This window comes from Pelobates fuscus, chromosome 1 (genome assembly GCF_036172605.1).
Source record: "Pelobates fuscus isolate aPelFus1 chromosome 1, aPelFus1.pri, whole genome shotgun sequence".
NCBI lineage: Eukaryota > Metazoa > Chordata > Amphibia > Anura > Pelobatidae > Pelobates > Pelobates fuscus.
This window is the reverse complement of record NC_086317.1, coordinates 401,528,747-401,546,763: the sequence shown is the minus strand read 5'-3', so window position 1 is coordinate 401,546,763 and position 18,017 is coordinate 401,528,747. Positions and strand designations below refer to the sequence as shown.

General features: G+C 38.2%; 1 protein-coding gene across 3 annotated transcripts in view; it reads left to right on the top strand.

Moving 5' to 3' along the window:
* The window catches only part of AVIL (advillin), a 53,954-nt gene extending 37,648 nt beyond the window's left edge, over positions 1-16,306 (top strand). For all 3 annotated transcript variants that reach the window (XM_063427822.1, XM_063427812.1, XM_063427832.1), the window contains exons 8-20: positions 17-95; positions 983-1,081; positions 3,318-3,471; positions 4,009-4,109; positions 4,871-5,008; positions 5,261-5,419; positions 7,706-7,885; positions 8,494-8,639; positions 9,871-10,015; positions 11,026-11,214; positions 12,539-12,607; positions 13,352-13,483; positions 13,888-16,306. In XM_063427822.1, the coding sequence (XP_063283892.1) occupies positions 17-95; positions 983-1,081; positions 3,318-3,471; positions 4,009-4,109; positions 4,871-5,008; positions 5,261-5,419; positions 7,706-7,885; positions 8,494-8,639; positions 9,871-10,015; positions 11,026-11,214; positions 12,539-12,607; positions 13,352-13,483; positions 13,888-14,001 (1,705 nt within the window). In that variant the 3' untranslated portion in view covers positions 14,002-16,306. The remainder of the gene's footprint in view (positions 1-16; positions 96-982; positions 1,082-3,317; positions 3,472-4,008; positions 4,110-4,870; positions 5,009-5,260; positions 5,420-7,705; positions 7,886-8,493; positions 8,640-9,870; positions 10,016-11,025; positions 11,215-12,538; positions 12,608-13,351; positions 13,484-13,887) is intronic.
* The last annotated feature ends 1,711 nt before the right edge of the window (positions 16,307-18,017 follow it).

The following is an 18,017-nucleotide window of genomic DNA, read 5'->3' as shown; positions in this document are numbered from 1 at the left end:
TGTTTCTTCTGTCCAGAGTTTCTGATTCTGGAGGTCAAATGGAGGTGACAGAGGTAGCAACCAGACCACTAGTTCAAGACTTGTTGAACCATCAGGTAAGTGCATATGGTGGACTTACCTTAGACAGTTGTTAAAAGAAACAAACACAATGTTCTGGCCCTATCTGCAGCTGAGAGTCTATCAGAGAAAATACAGATATATAACCTTGAAGACAGGTACAGATGCTTGTAAACTATATATATATATTTGAGTATCATGTGTTAAGTAGTTCATAAAGATCTTTAGTGTTGTAGTTAGCTGCAACTCTTATATAGTAATAAAAGGTGGTAATGCAGAAAGGACCACAGTGAAACTAAATATATTGTTTCTTTTGTGAATCAAAAGATTGAAATATAAAATCTGCTTTATGCTGTATTGTATGAAAATCAAAACGAAATTATGGATGCAAGATATGTAAACATACATTTTCCGAATCTTCCCTTTTCCCAAATATGATTCTTCCAACTAAAATGCTAATGGTAAAACCTAGTAATGTGGTAGCTTGTGAACTGTATTTGCCATGATGCTCCATCAATTTATTGACTAAAATATTCTACATGAGCTTACTGGGAAATGTAGCAGGGCTCAAAATTTCAACTCGCCACTAGCTACTGGCAAGTAAATATTTAGCCCTAATTAGTGTGCCATGGACCATCCAGGCTCCTGGAGGTGAGAAACATATAAGGACTGGCTAGTAGCATAGGACTTGAAATTTGCAGAGATTAATGTAGTCGTAGTCCATAAGTATTAACAGTGCCAAGGTAAACCAATGCCAGATTTCATTTGGCAACCATATGGGCTAGTCCAAATATAAAAACAGGTTAAGCACTGAGCAACGTTCATCTAGTAATGCTGACATAGTATTCGGTTCATAGTATGAAGCTTGCCTTTCAAATCTTCTAGCCTTGGTAATGAACACTAATGATGCTCTTTGTTCTACCAGGATTGCTTTATTCTGGATCAAGGAGGTACTAAGATATATGTCTGGAAGGGCAAAGGTGCTACAAAGGCTGAAAAGCAAACATCAATGTCTAAAGCTCTGGTGAGTAATTATGATACACTTCCGTAATGTGAAAATTCAACGTGTCATTACATATAATTACATGTGTCAAGCTAAACTCCCTAAACTGTGCATATTTTTTCACTCTGTATAATAATGTTAGAGGTGAATGTTTAAAAGCTTGGGGTTAGTCTATTTAAGGTAGAGTTGGTTCCATGGTACTATATAGCAGTGCTCCTCAATCCTCACCTCAAGGCACACCTAACAGTCCAGGATTTATGGATTAACTTGGGTGTGTCTAAGGTGTTTAAAAAAAAAACAACAACAACACCTTAGACTCTAAGGTGTTAGGTTTTTTCTTTTTCTAAACACCTTGGACACACCCAGGTAATCCCTAAATCCTGGACTGTTAGGTGTGCCTTGAGGTGAGGATTGAGGAGCACTGCTATATAGAATGGGTTAAATTAAACTGGTTGGTGTAGAAAGCAGGGTCATTCTATAACTTACATTCAAGTAGCTAAAAACCTCCAGAATGCTTATTAGCTTGCTTAGATAAACTACATCATGCATAATTGAAGTACTGGTGAAAGTTCTGAAAACTGATGTCCCACTGTAATACATACCTTCCATGCAATAAGGAGAGATCACAAGTGTCAGGGTGGAGGTCCGGTGACTGGGACCCAGACACTGTATGGGCGGCGGTCGAACGACTGGGACCCAGTATGCCTGATGTTGATGTAGGAGTCACAGTGTTGAAGTGGATTAGCAGGGTCTGGTGCAGGGTAACCGCACGCCCCCTGGTGTTGAGCACCAGCTTTTGTGCGGCCACATACCAGGACTCTGATGCAGCTTCAGCGGATCCCAGGAACTTGAAGCTTGAAAGTAAGCAGACCTCCCATGAGCTGAATAGGGAGGCTCTGCAGCAGGAATGTATCCAGTACAGAAACAAGGCAAGGCTAGGATAGACACCAACCATGAAAACAAGACAAAACTAGTAGAACCCAGAACCAGAGAAGGATAGGAAGCTAAACCCAGAACATGTACACAATACATATGGGAAACATAAACAGAACAGGGAGAGGACAGGACAGGACTGTACATGGACTGGGAATACAAACTAAAACAAGACAATATATGATAGGCAAAACAAGAGGAGAAATAACTTAGCACTATATGTGAAAACTATGGGGATTTAGTTACATTATATGATCATACATTGCATAAGCCTGCACACAGCGCCAATGTACCCCATATTTGGCAGGTCCTACTCTAACGCCTAATGTTTGCTAAATAAACCATAATGAAGCACATACAGCACTTACCTGCAAGAAAACGCAGAGAACCTGATCAACTGCCTGCAGGAACCAGACTGAAACAAAAGGATTCATGGAAAAGGAACAGGTGTGGCAACATAAAACAAACATTTAAATGAATCCAGGAGACTGGGAATTCCAGGAACGGAATACAGGAATGAACCCAGAAAACCAGACATAGAATAGAATATCAGAAAAACCAAGAAAAACTAAACAAGAATTGTAAAAAGAGTACTGGATACCAGAAGCCATTGCCAGAATGATCCGCAGCTAGGAACATGATGTGACAACAAGTAAGCTGCAACTCAAAAGTCAATCAAGTCACACATGCATCACTAACATCCAAAATACCTTATAAAAAGCCAGATCAATTAGTAACATCAGGCATGTGTTTTGACGTGTAAATTAGAAGAGTGATTTACATTACAGTCCCACATAGCACACTATTTACATACACATATTGTCTTGTATGTTTAAAAGCTAACATATGTAGTTGTGTTGTAGGTATATAGGGACATTCTCATTATTTTTGTTAACAGCAGGGGGGGTTAAATAGTTTTGAAATGTCAGATTTGGTGCATGAGTAAACTCGTTTTGCCCCTTAAAGCAGCTCGGAAACCTGCTATGTTGGTGTTTCTGTGATCTTGCTAATTCCTACGCAGGGTCAGGGGAGAGGATATGTCAATTTTTCTGTGTGTAAGTCACGTACGGAAAATAGTGGATGGGAACTGATGTAGTATTTAACTATGCTCTCCCATGTATTTTTTTTTTTTTTTTTACAGAAAATAAGCCAATTAGTGAGTAGTGTAATGGCATAAATTTAATGCAGTTTAAGGATTTTTTGACACAGCCAGCAAGTAAATTGACCTCAATGTGTTATTTTCTTATAAAAGCATAATAATAATAATTCCCATTACAGTATGGCCACTTGTTCTGCTAATATGTATCTGTGTTGGCTGTCACAGGAGTTCATAAAGATGAAAGGTTACCCGCACACTACCAATGTGGAGACTGTGAATGATGGAGCGGAATCTGCCATGTTCAAACAGCTATTCCAAAAATGGACAGTTAAAGACCAGTCTGTGGGCATGGGAAAGAGCTTCAGTGTCCATAAGATCGGTTAGTAGTCTTATAGTAATTTCTGTAAGATTAACAGTAGGGGAAATAATTATATGTATTTATTTATGAGTTATAAAATGTCAACATTCTCTGTAGCACTGTAAAATACCTTCTCAAAGTCTACAAAAATATGTAGAACTAGAAGGAGAGGGAGGGCTCTGAGTACTATGAGCACACTGCAATGGTTTTCTGCATTCTCTGAAATGCTACAGATTTTCTGAAATGCTACAGTTGAGGCCTAGAGTATAGTACAGATGCTGGGTGTAACTATATTTACTGTATATGGACATTGGGCCAATAGCAAACATTATATGAACATTCTAATGGAAATGATAGGAAGATGCATTGCTAAAACACCGTTACGTTTCTTACAAATACCCACAAGCAGGATATTTTAGCATTTTTATTTGTTTTTATTACACTTACTGTATGTCCGACGTCCGTAAAACGGTATTCTGGTATCAATGGTATTGATTTGCGGTTTGTAAGGTTTGCTGGACATTTTTATTGTTTGGATTAATCCGTGTGTCTTTTCAGCAAAGGTCAGCCAGGAGAAGTTTGATACATCATTACTCCATGCGCAGCCTGCATTGGCAGCTCAGGAGCGCATGGTGGACGATGGAAGCGGCAATGTCGAGGTACCAGTGTCTAATACTAATCCTTCTTTATCATAAGGTTTGCTTTAAGGGGTGCTCTTTAGATATGCCTAAAACACCTATTTATATTGTATGAAAATACCATATACCATACGGCTTGAATCTAGAGAAAATATTATTCTTCCATTGCTGACTCTCTCCTCTGCATTGACATGCTTTATACACTGGATTACTAGTTTATTAAATTCAGAAACGACTGACAGCACTATTCACTTTTGAGGGAATTGCCATTAATTTCAAATTTAGGTCTGGTAAAAAGTCTCCAACTCAGCAATGTTTTTGGGTTTTGGCCTAAATATTGGTCACATAATTGGTTATGCAATACATCATAAGGAATTGACAAAAAAAAAAAAATCACATTTTGAGCCTAAGTTGGAGAATTGTCCCAATTCGGCTATTTTAGTCTGAAGTTTGAAATTCCTTTGTCTATCCCTGCAGTTTCCGAATACAATCCTCAATGTAATATTTTGGAATAAACTTTTCAAATGATTTGATATTTTGAAAATATTTAATTTGTTGATCATTTTCATGTTTCTTTATATATGTTAATATTTAAAAAAAAAAAAAAAAAAAAGGTATCCAAGAATATTAACCCCTTAACCCCTTAAGGACCAAACTTCGGGAATAAAAGGGAATCATGACATGTCACACATGTCGTGTGTCCTTAAGGGGTTAAATCAAAGCCACAGTGTCACAATTCACTAATAGTGAATTCTGCAATTCCTAATTGTCTGTTTGCTCAGGTGTGGAGAATTGAAAACCTGGAGCTGGTTCCTGTGGAGCCACAGTGGTTTGGATTTTTCTACGGCGGTGACTGCTACTTAGTGTTGTACACCTACCATGTCAATAAGAAAGCTCACTACATACTCTACATATGGCAGGTCAGTTTGGCAAATAATAATCCGCTACCAGTCCCAGGAAACTCATGTGGTGGGAGATGCATTGCAACCTTGTGTGGGAAACAAACCGTATTATTGGTTTTGGTGTGGATTTTTCTTACGTAGCACTTTGCCCCAGAATTTAACCAGTTTTAGTAAACATCTCCCATTGGACATCACCTTAAATGTGCTTTCTAATTTTGTACCTGCAAAGTCTCTGTCTGCCAATGACTCACATACCTTCTTACTTCGCAGGGACGTCATGCATCACAAGATGAGTTAGCAGCTTCTGCTTTCTTGGCCGTGCAGCTTGATCAAGATTTTAATGGCGAACCAGTTCAAGTTCGTGTTTGCATGGGCAAAGAGCCCCGCCATTTCATGGCCATCTTCAAAGGAAAGCTCGTCATATTTGAGGTAACTTTATATCTGCTGGCTCACCTGGTGACCATAGCATACACGTTTGTAGTTTTTACATGTAGAGAAAATTTTCCCTAAAATGGGAAGTCCTCATTTATTGGGCTTATATTATTTCAATAAATAAATGCGAGTATTTTGACTTTAATAATAAGAGAACCTCAGTATGTACCAGTCTTGATTTTTGATCTGTGATTTCCCCCCCTTAGAACAGATTAGGTGACCCTAATTTATTTTTATTTGTCATTATACTTTATTAGACTACTAGAAAGCCCATATGTAATCTTCAGAATAACCTATAATGCACTTTTCAGAAAGGAAGTTTACTGTACAAAAATTGGCAATGAATTTCCCACAAGCTCATTCTCTAACGCTGACCTCAACTGACTCCATGTTTCTGACATGGTCAGATTCACATGTGAAGTGCCTACCTTCCCCCAGAATATTCCTAGCCCCTACAAAATACAGCACTATTGCATGTTCCATGGTTTGATGAATACACAAACAAAACAAAAAATGCAATTGATGTAGCAAAACAAAAATGCACATGCAAATCAATCTAAAATGGAACAAAAAGCACATTTGTAGTAATGGTAGACAACTTGGGTCCATTAAACTCTCCTCGACTTTTGGTGAAATAATACCTCTTGTCTCATTCACTTGTATAAAAACAATATATTTTTGTAATATTTCCATACATGCAATGCTATCTAAGCTGATCATTAAGATTGCAAGTAACATAAAAAGATTTTTTAATTGATGTTGAATGTGCTGCTTTGCTATTTCTCGTTTCACAGTTAATTATTACTGAAAACCCCATTTATGTTGAAGTTAGTACGTTCGGGATGATATAGCACAGAGCTGTATAACTACGTCTAATCACAGATACACTAATATAACGTGTATGCTTTATAATAACATGATATTACTTTCATTATCTCTGTGGAAGATTCACATTTACAAGATGGAATGGTTATTTTTTTCAGCAGAGTGACTTTTTATCACTGTATTCTGGATGGGATAACAAAGGAAGCAGAGACAGAAAATCCATTAACAAAATGTGCAGTAAATTAGATTAGTGGCTGGGAAGTTACATATTGTGTAACCATGAGGAGACAGAATGATCTCTGTCAGCAAGAAAAATACATTATTGCTAATTAGTTGTCCAACCATCCATATACATGAGATATTTATTATCCAGGCTTTTCACTAAGTCCTTGGTTGTTGAATAATTCCAGCCCTCACTAATCAGTGTTAGGTTGTTATGCCTGCTCAGGCCTCATAAATTACATGATTATTCAACAGGCCTCCCAACCGTCCCAATTTCAGCGGGACAATCATGATTTTTGGGTCCTGTTCTAACTTAGTTCCCTGGCCCGCCTTTGGGGACTCCTTTGGGAAGTGCATCATTGGATGCACTTGCGCCATGTTCAGGGCACTAGTACTCTGCTGAGAGAACTGAAATAGTGCTTCCTGTGAATACTACCCTTAGTAAGCTGGCTTTACGTGATTGGCAGGAAGCCTGGCGTGCATTCTTCAAGCCACAACACTCCAAAAAGATTAGTAAGTCAACCAAATCTAGGTTAAGATCACCACCAGACAGTGAGGGATTATGAACAAACAATGAAAGTGCTATAAATATGCATAGTCTAAAAAATGAATAGACCCCCAGATGTTGTAGAACTGCAACTTATATGGTTCTATGCCAGTGTTAAAACCAGGTTCCCAGTTGCAGACTACATTCTTGTGAACATGACTTCTTAGAGGGGCCTGAGATTGGGCATAGGTCCCTATTAATAGAGAATTGTAATCGAAGACGTCCATGGGAGGCATAGGCAGAGCGTAGTCAATCCAGTCCAAGAGTCAGCGGGCAAGCAGCAACAGTCCAATATGATTCTTCCTTGTGCTAATTCTGGCCTGAGCCACAATTCTTTTCTCTTTTATATCTGTAATGGAAATCAAATGAACTGAATCGTTCTGGAATACAGAACCACACCTCCAAGCCCTGTAAGAAGGCTTTTAAACATACCTACCCTAGTTGGCTGAAACTGTGCTTCTCCAAAGAACTTAATAAATGCGAGCTAGTGACTTTCCTGTATACTAAGAGAAAAAGGTCTGCATCACTGGAGGATTGATGAATGAATTATGAGACTTGTCTTGTTTACAATGTTTTAACGTATAAAACTCGCTGTGCTGGAAATATAAAACCTCCCTCACGCTACGACAACTGCAGATGGCTGAGCATGCATGGTCTCTTACTAACTTCCTGGTTTCCTCTGTGTGTAGGGGGGTACTTCCAGAAAGGGGGGTGAGGAGCCAGAACCCCCAGTGAGACTGTTTCAGATACATGGGGCAGAGCCTTCTAACACCAAAGCTGTGGAGGTGCCAGCCTTTGCCTCCTCACTTAACTCCAATGATGTGTTCCTGCTCAAGACACAGTCCGAACATTACTTGTGGTATGGAAAGGTGAGCATGAGAAGATTATGTCAGACACGTGTGTTCCTTAAAGGAACACTCACAACACCATAACTACTACAGTTTGCTCTAGTAGTAATGGTGCCAAGAATATCATGGCGCCACCCCATTGTAAGTAGTCAAACCCTTTAGAATTGTTTGATTTTCTTACTGCTCCCTGCCTCCACTACTCATGCTGGAGTTTCTAAGCAGTGAGCTGTAGTGGCGATGATGCTTGGAGTATTCCATTAAAGTATCAAGTGGAACATCACAGTGCCTGAATACAGATACGCTAACTCACCAAAATGTTAAGTGAATATAAATTGTTCTTATAATTATAATTTTTGTTACGATGGAATACTGTCTATTTAATAAAGTCCAATGAGTAAATAATGAGACAGAAGCATATTGTTCATATGGTTTTGTTGACCCAACCAGATTTCAGCTTGTGATATCATAGCCCTGCGGCTAAACATTGACCTCATGTTGAGGGTGAGCTTCATTCAGACAGAAACCCATCCACAGATGACAAAGAACCAAGTACAGAAATCTCAAAAAACAAAAGCTGTGAGCATTGAATATTTAGATTTTCTTCAGCTAATTTATTTTCTGTTTATCAGGGTTCGAGTGGAGATGAACGTGAAATGGCCAAGCAGCTGGCAGCCGTGTTATCTGATGGTGTTGAGGAGACATTGGCAGAAGGACAGGAGACTATGCAGTTTTGGGAATTGTTGGGTGGAAAGGCTCCATATGCTAGTGAGAAGAGGTAAAGAAAAGCATGTATGTTACAGAGAAAGTTAACCATTAGGTGGAAAGTTAAGATGACTGTTTTTCTACAAAGCCTATTCACCAGCTTTTACGTGAAGCTCCATAGAATTACAATGGAACGGACTATCTATGTGAGCATAAGTAACATTATATGAACCTAATAGTCCTAAAAATCTTTACGTTGGCAGATGAAGGTTTAGTAATTGTCTCTGTAAATTTGAGTTTCTGTAATACAGAGATCTATAGATATAGCCATGTAACTGCTGAGTGGCTCTCCAAATGTGACACTTGATTAGCTCTCCTGAAATAAGATCTAATTGTGGTCCTATCGTTATTCCCAGCAAAACATTAAAAAAAACAAAAAACAAAAAAGCCCGAACAATAACAAGGAAACCGTCCTTTTCATCGCCTTACATTTTTAAATATATTGATTTAATTTTAATGATACATAGCTAGGTTGCATACGAATTTAACTATAGCTATAATTAATTTTTTGTTGCAACAGCATAAATATTTATTGTGGTTAACATTTGGCAAAAAAAATAATTGAGATTAATGAACAAAAGCGAAAGCAGTACTGGTAAATATTTAAAACTTTGACAGCTTGTAGTAATACCCCAAGCACCATAACAACTACAGCTTGATGGAGTGGTTATGGTGTCAGGATGCTACTGGCATCCACCCTGCATTTTTAGGAGTAAAAACTATTTTAAATTGGTTCATGCCTTGTCTGGTGTATGCCAGGCTCAGCTACCTGCCTCTAGTACCTATGCTAGAAACAGAAGTTCCTAGTCAGCTGATGCCCAGCGAGCTAAGCTCTGTAGTGCAGCTCAGAAGACCTAGTGGAAGCAAGGCTTAGGAACATCCAGTCTTCTGGCATTAGTAGTAGAGGTGGGGAGCAGGGCCAGAGGATTCCAGATAAAAAGGCAAACTGTTCAAAAACAGCCTACTCATGTCTACTTCTAATGCTGGACAGTCAGAAGCTCCAAAGCAGGAACATCACTTAACTTTTCTTAGTTAAGCCCTGCTTAGCTAACTGGCTTAGAGCATCAACTGATTAGCAACATCCAGTTCCAGCATTGGTTGTGTAGATGGGCAGCAGCACCTGCTGGACCCCAGGTAAGAATTCAAACCATTCAAAATCAGTTCGACTACGTTGAAGGGTACTGGCAACATGCAGTGGTTATGGTGCTTGGAGTTTTCCTTTTATTATACGTTTTTTGTTGCAGACTTCAGCAAGAGCTAACAGATATTCAGCCTCGACTGTTTGAGTGCTCCAATAAAACTGGTCGCTTTATTGTCACTGAAGTTACTGATTTTAACCAGGATGACCTAGACCCGACAGATGTCATGCTCTTGGACACTTGGGATCAGGTAGGAGATACTTTGCTAGTAACAGAATTAGAATGCTGTAAATGACTACAATGTTTGGCTCAATAAAAGAAACGAATTGTTCTTTTTCCACTTTTGATGCTGCATGAACTCATTATTGTTGTTAAAGAACTGAAACAATTTGTATTTTTGTTTCCTTATACAAATTAACAGGATTATTTACTAAAGTGGGAATTCAAAGCTATTTTACATTTAAGACCTGAGTAGCCAAAAAAAATCCAAATCAAGTTAATTATGTGTCAGCCTTCCTGAGCTTTCTAGAAAATAAATAGAAATAAATAAATAAGCATGTGGGGGTCATATCATTATATTACTTTAACCCCTTAAGGACCAAACTTCTGGAATAAAAGGGAATCATGACATGTCACGTGTCCTTAAGGGGATAAGGAAGGTTTTAATACTGCATATACCCCCACCATATAAAACTAGCAACTGCCCAGTCACTAGAAGGCCTGTAATATAACTGGGCAGGGAGGAGGGGGCAAATACTCTCCATGGAGATTAGGTGAGGGTTAATTAAAAATAATCATAGGGGCTCTCTTTTGATGGTGGTCAGCTGATGGGGGCTATTATAAATTCTTGTAGAAGGACATAGAAGTATGTGGGGCCCTAAATATAATAGTAAAGGCGGAGCACCTAATGTCCAACCCGGACCTCCATTCATGCATGGCATGTGGGAGCCATAACATTGACAGTAAAGGGAGAAGGACCGAATTCTCCCTCGGTCCCCGTCCATGGGCAGCTGTTGGGAGCCCTAATATTAATAGTAAGACCAAAATCCCGGCCCCCCCACCCAAGGGCAGCGGTTGGTTGTACTAATTAACTAAGTAGGGGGTGGACATGCCATTGTTCAACCCCCTCAAATAAAGTCATGCCCCCAACTGACCCCTGGGTACCTAGAAGCCCTCCACCCCCTACCCAGAATATATATTCTGGAATACACATTTACCTTTTGACATTAATTTATTTTCTTTTCCTTTTTGTGATCAAAGATATTCCTATGGATTGGCTCTGAAGCCAATGATGAAGAGAAGAAGGAAGCTACAGTAATTTCTCAGGATTATCTAAGAACACATCCCAGCAACAGAGACACAGAGACTCCCATACTCATCATCAAACAAGGCTTCGAACCACCAGTATTTACGGGTTGGTTTCTGGCCTGGGACCCACACAAGTGGAGTGTGAGTTTTATGTGCTATTAAAACAATCTTTTTTTTTTTATAAATATCAGATCTGATGATAAAGAATCTTTTTCACAATACAACCACCCAAAACGGTTCATTAGTGCCCATACCCAGCATCTATAGTATTATATAAACACAAAATCAGATTTACATAGGTTAATAGAATTCATTTAACAGGAAGGCTCATCATCATATCCTTGTAAACATCACAATATTTGTAATACTGAAATGTATGAGCTGTTGGCCTGCAAGGAGCAGATAATAGTCACTATAGTGTTCTACGCTTACAATCATTTAGCACATATCCGTTACTACTGTCAGTTTTCCTGGATAGAGTTGTAGCATCACCGTACGAGAGCTGGCTATGAACAGTACAGCTCTTTAACACTCATGCCAGCTTACAATCTATTAAAAGCAGCTGCAGCAATTCATTCACCCCAGCTGTCTGTATGTGAACATTTACTAACTTTACTGAGCAGGGTTAGTACACAAAAGGAACAAAAAGTGTAAATGCCGATTTGCTGCACGTATGTTATGGTGTCTTATTGAGAAAACTTACACCTGCATTTGCTACAAGATTGTGCAGTCTGGCTCAATGGTATAGTTGCTCTTTTAAGTAAATACTTTAAAGGGACACTTTAGACCCCTAGGCAACTTTAGTTTGCTGAAAAGCTATGTATGTAAAGAGTGTGTTCTATTTTTTTTCATTTTGCAAAAAGTGCAGATTTCAATAGAAACTGACACTTCTTTAAATTAAGCTGGTTACACCCCCTTGACTTTCATGCAGACAACATGCGATATTACTTCCTGGTTTGGTTAGCTCAGTGGACCTAAACTCAAGAGGCAGCAATTGCCCAGAGTACCTGCCTTGCAAAGAAATCTCATTATGTTGCATTGGGAAGTCTGTGATTGGACAGCCACAGAAAGTCTGGGCGTGGTTAGACGGTGAGGGCTTGCAAAGGCTGCAGACAAGAGAACTTCAAGTTTTGCAATATACCCCAATATGCAATACACTCTTTTTGGATACACCCCAATGACAAAAAAATGCATGCACGTTTTCACTGGGGGTATATATACTAAACAGTGATTTTGGCTTATTTTGTATTTCGGCAGTGAAGTGTCCCTTTAACTAATTAGGGAATCAAGGCATTTTCTGGCCTACATCACAGTATAGTCCCTAAAAACCTGTACTAACAACATGTTTACACCTGTTTTGGAAAATTATCCTTACAAGGAAACTAAGTACTATAACAACTATAGCCAACTGGATAGGTCATTATTCTATAGAGACTGAAAAAAAAATCAATTTTCTGTTATACAGGGTGGGAAATCGTATGAAGAATTGAAGAAAGAACTGGGGGACGCTGCAGCCATAAGCAGGATTACAGGGGTAAAAGACAGAACCATTTAAAGAGTGTGTCAAGGTCTTGAAGCAGTCCACTTTTGATTATCCTTGACGGATTGTTTACTTGTAATGTACCTAGAACTCAAGAAAACCCCCAACTATTGCATTTATTGAACTATTGATTGAAATTCATTGAAAACACAACACAATCAAAAATATACACTATATAGTTACATGCGTCCATCAAATTCAGCTTTTTCACATTTGTTATTGCACCAGACAAGAAAGGGTTTACTTTGTCTCATGCAAAACCCAATTTTTGACATGTCATCTCACATCAGCTGTCATGATTGCTGACGGAATAAGCCACACCACGATGAGTGATAGAAGTGGGATCGTTGGTAGACCCTTGTTCTGTACTCGTGCACATGCGTGAGAGTACAGTAATTATTGTGTCTCCTGGTAGGTGAAGCTGTCAGGAGGTTAAGGGAAGAAGATGGAAGTGGCCAGGAGAGAGGGATAAGTATATACACATTTCTCTTCTCCCCCTGTGCTCTTCAATATAAGTGGACATGTAACCTTCAGGGAAGGAGGTCTTTAAAGAAAATGCACAAATACCAAAAGTGTCAGTTTTACTTTAAGGCTGGCAAGGAATCATGGTAGTTTTAGTATTAAAACAGCTGGAAATATAAATTTTTACCACTCCTACTTTACGTATGCACCTCAGTGTGTATAAAACACACTGTTGTACTGTAAACCAAGACTGTTTACTATAGTCTTCTTTTGTAGGATATGAATGGTGTGTCCCTGTCTCCAACCAGTCCAAAAGCAAGCACCACTTACCAGTGTTTCCCACTTGAAGTCTTGAAAGGCAAACAAAAACATGAACTACCCGAAGGAGTGGATCCAGCAAAGAAAGAGGTGAGTTGTCTGAGAAAGATGCAGGTTGGTATTTGTAAACATAAACCTATATGCTTTACCTACAAGGCATTAAGCAGTCAGCGGTTAATGTCCTAGTAAGATGAACAAGAGGAGATGATTTGCAGGTCAATGAAGAATCTATCTTGATAATGTCATATGGAAGGGAAAGGGAAGGTTGGCTAGGCAATGGTAATGTTTAGTTTTACACAAAAATGGCATTTTGTATATTTCTCTGTGTTTTGCATACCACGTTATATACATAGATACTCTTGGAAATTGTACCATTATTATAAAAGGGAGGAATTAGAGAGGATGAGGTTATACATACTATGCTCAGGTTATACCCAGAGCAGACATTTAATGTAGTTATTCATCTTTAAAAATTACATCTGCTTTTCTTTCAGAATTACCTCTCTGATCGGGAGTTTGTGTCCGTCTTTGGAATTACCAGAGGAGAATTCACTGCTTTGCCATCCTGGAAACAGCTAAATATGAAAAAACAGCTGGGGCTATTTTAAAATCCCCTGCACTATGGCATTTATGGGGCATTACTACCAAAAGATTTTGTTTCTTTGTTTTCTTAATATCATGGCCAATAACTAATAGCATGACAATGCACAGGCTGTAACTGCAGCGAAAGCAGATACTGTATGTAAAACCATGTAAGACATAATATTGCAAATAGCTGGCATTCCAATTATTAATTCAGTTGAGGCATTGGCATCTGAGCATGGCAATCTATTGGATTGGTTTTATTTATTACAAAAAAGGTGATGGCAGTTTTCATAAACAGGGTCATAAATCAGGAAGTGGCCAAATATCCTGTAAGACACTTAATAGAAGACTATTCTCTTGATTTCTATTATGCAACAGATACATGAGTATAACCAATTTATGTTACACTCATTGTTCTTTAGAAATAGGAGTAATGATAAAAAATGTATTTTATATAGAGTGAATTATGTAGTGTATTGTCAATAACAGGACATTATTCCACTAATTGGTCCTGAAATTTGACATTCTCCCAGTGGCAACATCACCGTCAATATTATGCAAAGTCCTTACATGGTGACAGTACCACTCTAAAACAAAGAAATAAACGGTTATTTTTGAGTAAGATGAAGTACAGGCCAAGAAAGTTTAATTACAGCCATCGCCTCAAAAACGTAAACATTGAGGTAACAAATATTTAACAAAGGGTGCGGCTAACAACGCAAATGCCTGTTTAGTAATTGCCCCCCAAAAAATGTGCCTTTTCGGAAATTCTAAGGAAATGCAACAAGTGATATTACAAACACTAGAATAGCTTTGATATTTGACAGGATTGTTTGTTTTTGTGCTGTACTATAGATGTGGCTCTACATGAATATGCTGCTAGATAGACTTTAACAGCAACCGTTTTTTTTTATTTTTATTAGTTTGGGAAGTCCAACATGTCAAAGTGCCCTTTTCAAACAAATGCTATACTGTCACTGAGAACCCATGAAAACTGAACGCTTTGACGTATGTGTAAAGGTGCATTATTTAAAGAACCGCATGTTATCAATTATGTTATCTTAAAGATATATAGATAAAGATATTGATTGCCAAACACCATAAATGTAATGGTAAATATTGAAATTAAATATGTCCTGAGCAGCCATTTATTAAATAAGCACTCTAATGTGAGAAATACAAAATGTTTATTTCTAATGTTAGAAGTACTCGTTGGCTATTTAGAATCTGGGGCCTACAAAAGATCCTGTAGGACAGTAACTGGAAACAGTGCTAGCATGCTGACTGAGCGACAGCCATTTTAGGTCTGCTTAGAAAGCAACGTTAACATGGCCTTGCTAACAGAACATACCTTTTATGCAGGAACAGTCTCTGTACACCAATACCACAGCATTAAGTTGTAACAGTGCTCATACAGAGAAAGACCAATAAGCCTTCCTTATCAGCAGCATGTATACTAATGCTAACAAGGCAATGCCAAATAAAGCCCTGTGTACCATGTCACATTCACACTCCAAAACACAAAGATCCCAGCCAGGCTTCCATTCTGTCACTTACAGGGTTATTCACTAAACACCGTTAAAATTTACCAAATTCCAAATGGTAATTCTCATAATTACTAAAACCAAATACAGTCAGAATTCAGACGAACCTAGCAAATCTGCAGCAATCGCCTGGATACATTGAGTGTCAGGATTAAAATCAGTGCTTTCACATTGGAAAAGGGTGGGAGACTTTAAATTACGTAATGGGAGGTGGACAGTGATCTGCTCCCATCTGTGACTAGCAGGTACGTGCCCTAATTATTTTATTGGAGGGGAGGATCTGCTCTCCCTTGCTAGTGCTGTCAGCAGGCAAATAGTTAAAAAAAATAAAAATAAAAAAATATTCTTATCCAGTCCCGGGTTTGAAGTATTTAGGTCGGGATTTCATCTGTCGGGCAGTGATGGATCTCCGCTGAAATTCAGGCCCATTCGGTACCTCAATTGCAAATCCAGACATTGTTGAATAGTGTGAATGTCCAGATTGTGCCGAGAGAATGGCCCTGTGTGCAGTCGGATGGTTTACCCGATTTGGATTTAAATGAGTAACCATAATCTCTACACAGTGACTGTAAATGGCAGCTTGCGTCCCTCCGCCTCTCACTCCATAGTAGCGTTTGTAGATCAAAAGTCCCTGGCTGTATTCTAGCATTTAGGGAAGGAGACATTGAGGGCTCTGAACATACTGAGTAAATTACAGAGATTATTTTCCATCTGTAACAGAGGACTAGAATGCCCTGTATAGTACAGATACTCGATGAGTATTCTGTCCACATACAAAAAAAAAAAAAAAGTGTAAAAAATCCATTTGTGGTGGCAATACTAGGAAGCTGCTTTCCAAATATACTTTGTAAATAATGATAAGCAGATAATTTGACTTGATTTGTACAGGTCAGATTTTGTCATTCCTATTATACGTCTACAATATTGCAAAACAAAGGAAAACTTTATCTCTAAAACATTGTATTCCCCAAATATTTATTTACAGGAAGAATAAATAAAATTAATTGTTTGTTTACATAATTATGTTTTACGACATTATAAACAAATGCATACATGAAACTAACGTTTTGTGCAATTAATGGTTTAAACATATAACATTTACTCTTTAATTTTCTTGTTTGTGCCAATACAAGTTGACCTGGAATAAAGTGCCAGTATAGCTTACCTCTTTATCAAAGTGTATATCAGCATCTGTGTTTCAGCCAATTTCCTGAAGGTATGTTTAGCTTTAACATTTCACAATGCAGTTAGTCAGTGGCACAACATAACACAAAATTGATGGTGGTTTTCTTTATATTTAAATAAACCAAACACCTGCACTAAAATCGAAATGTACCACAATGCAGCCAACAAGATTATAATGAAGACCCTTTGCGGGACAAGTCAAAAGAAATTATGTGTGAAAATGTAATGCAGGATAAGTTGAATTAAATTTTAAAAATTTCAAATAAATGAGTTTGGGTGTTATTCTATGCGTATTATAATATTGCATATGTTTGAGCCTTCAATGTAAAATTAAGAAAAGAAAAAAAAAGCTGAAAATATATTATAATAGATTAAAACAAGGGTCAATTCATATTTTAGACATTGTCACTACATGATAAATAACGCTAAATTGAACATTGCACCAAATCAGATTCTTCAGAAGAAACAATGTGATGCATTTAAAATAGCCACTATGGGGCTATTGGGGTAATGTACTTACCTGTGCGATAATTCAGATATGCTATTTAGGATCATCCGAGTCTTGTATATATCGCAAATCACAAGCTGAATAAAAGTAGCATCACTTAAAGGAACACTAGAGTCCCCTAAATTACTTAAGCTAAATAAAGCAGATTTAGTGTATAGATCATTCCCCTGCAATTTCACTGCTCAATTCACTGTCATTTAGGAGTTAAATCACTTTGTTTCTGTTTATGCAGCCCTAGCCACACCTCCCCTGGCTATGATTGACAGAGCCTGCATGAAAAAAACAAACTGATTTCACTTTTAAACAGATGTAATTTACCTTAAATAATTGTATCTCAATCTCTAAATTGAACTTTAATCACATACAGGAGGCTCTTGCAGGGTCTAGCAAGCTATTAAGATAGCAGGGGATAAGAAAATCTTAATTAAACAGAACTTGCAATAAAGAAAGCCTAAATAGGGCTCTCTTTACAGGAAGTGTTTATGGAAGGCTGTGCGAGTCACATGCAGGGAGGTGTGACTAGGGTTCATAAACAAAGGGATTTAACTCCTAAATGGCAGAGGATTGAGCAGTGAGGCTGCTGGGGCATGTTCTATACACCAAAACTGCTTCATTAAGCTAAAGTTGTTCAGGTGACTATAGTGTCCCTTTAACTAAGGGTACGCCATGAAGCTTTCTGAGCCAAGCCAATTAATGCTTTCCTATGGTGTTGAATCTGACGCAGTATGTCCCCATGCCGAGGATGTCCAGCGGCAGTTACCGGACCAAAGTCTTACATCTTCAATAAAAAATTACCATGAGA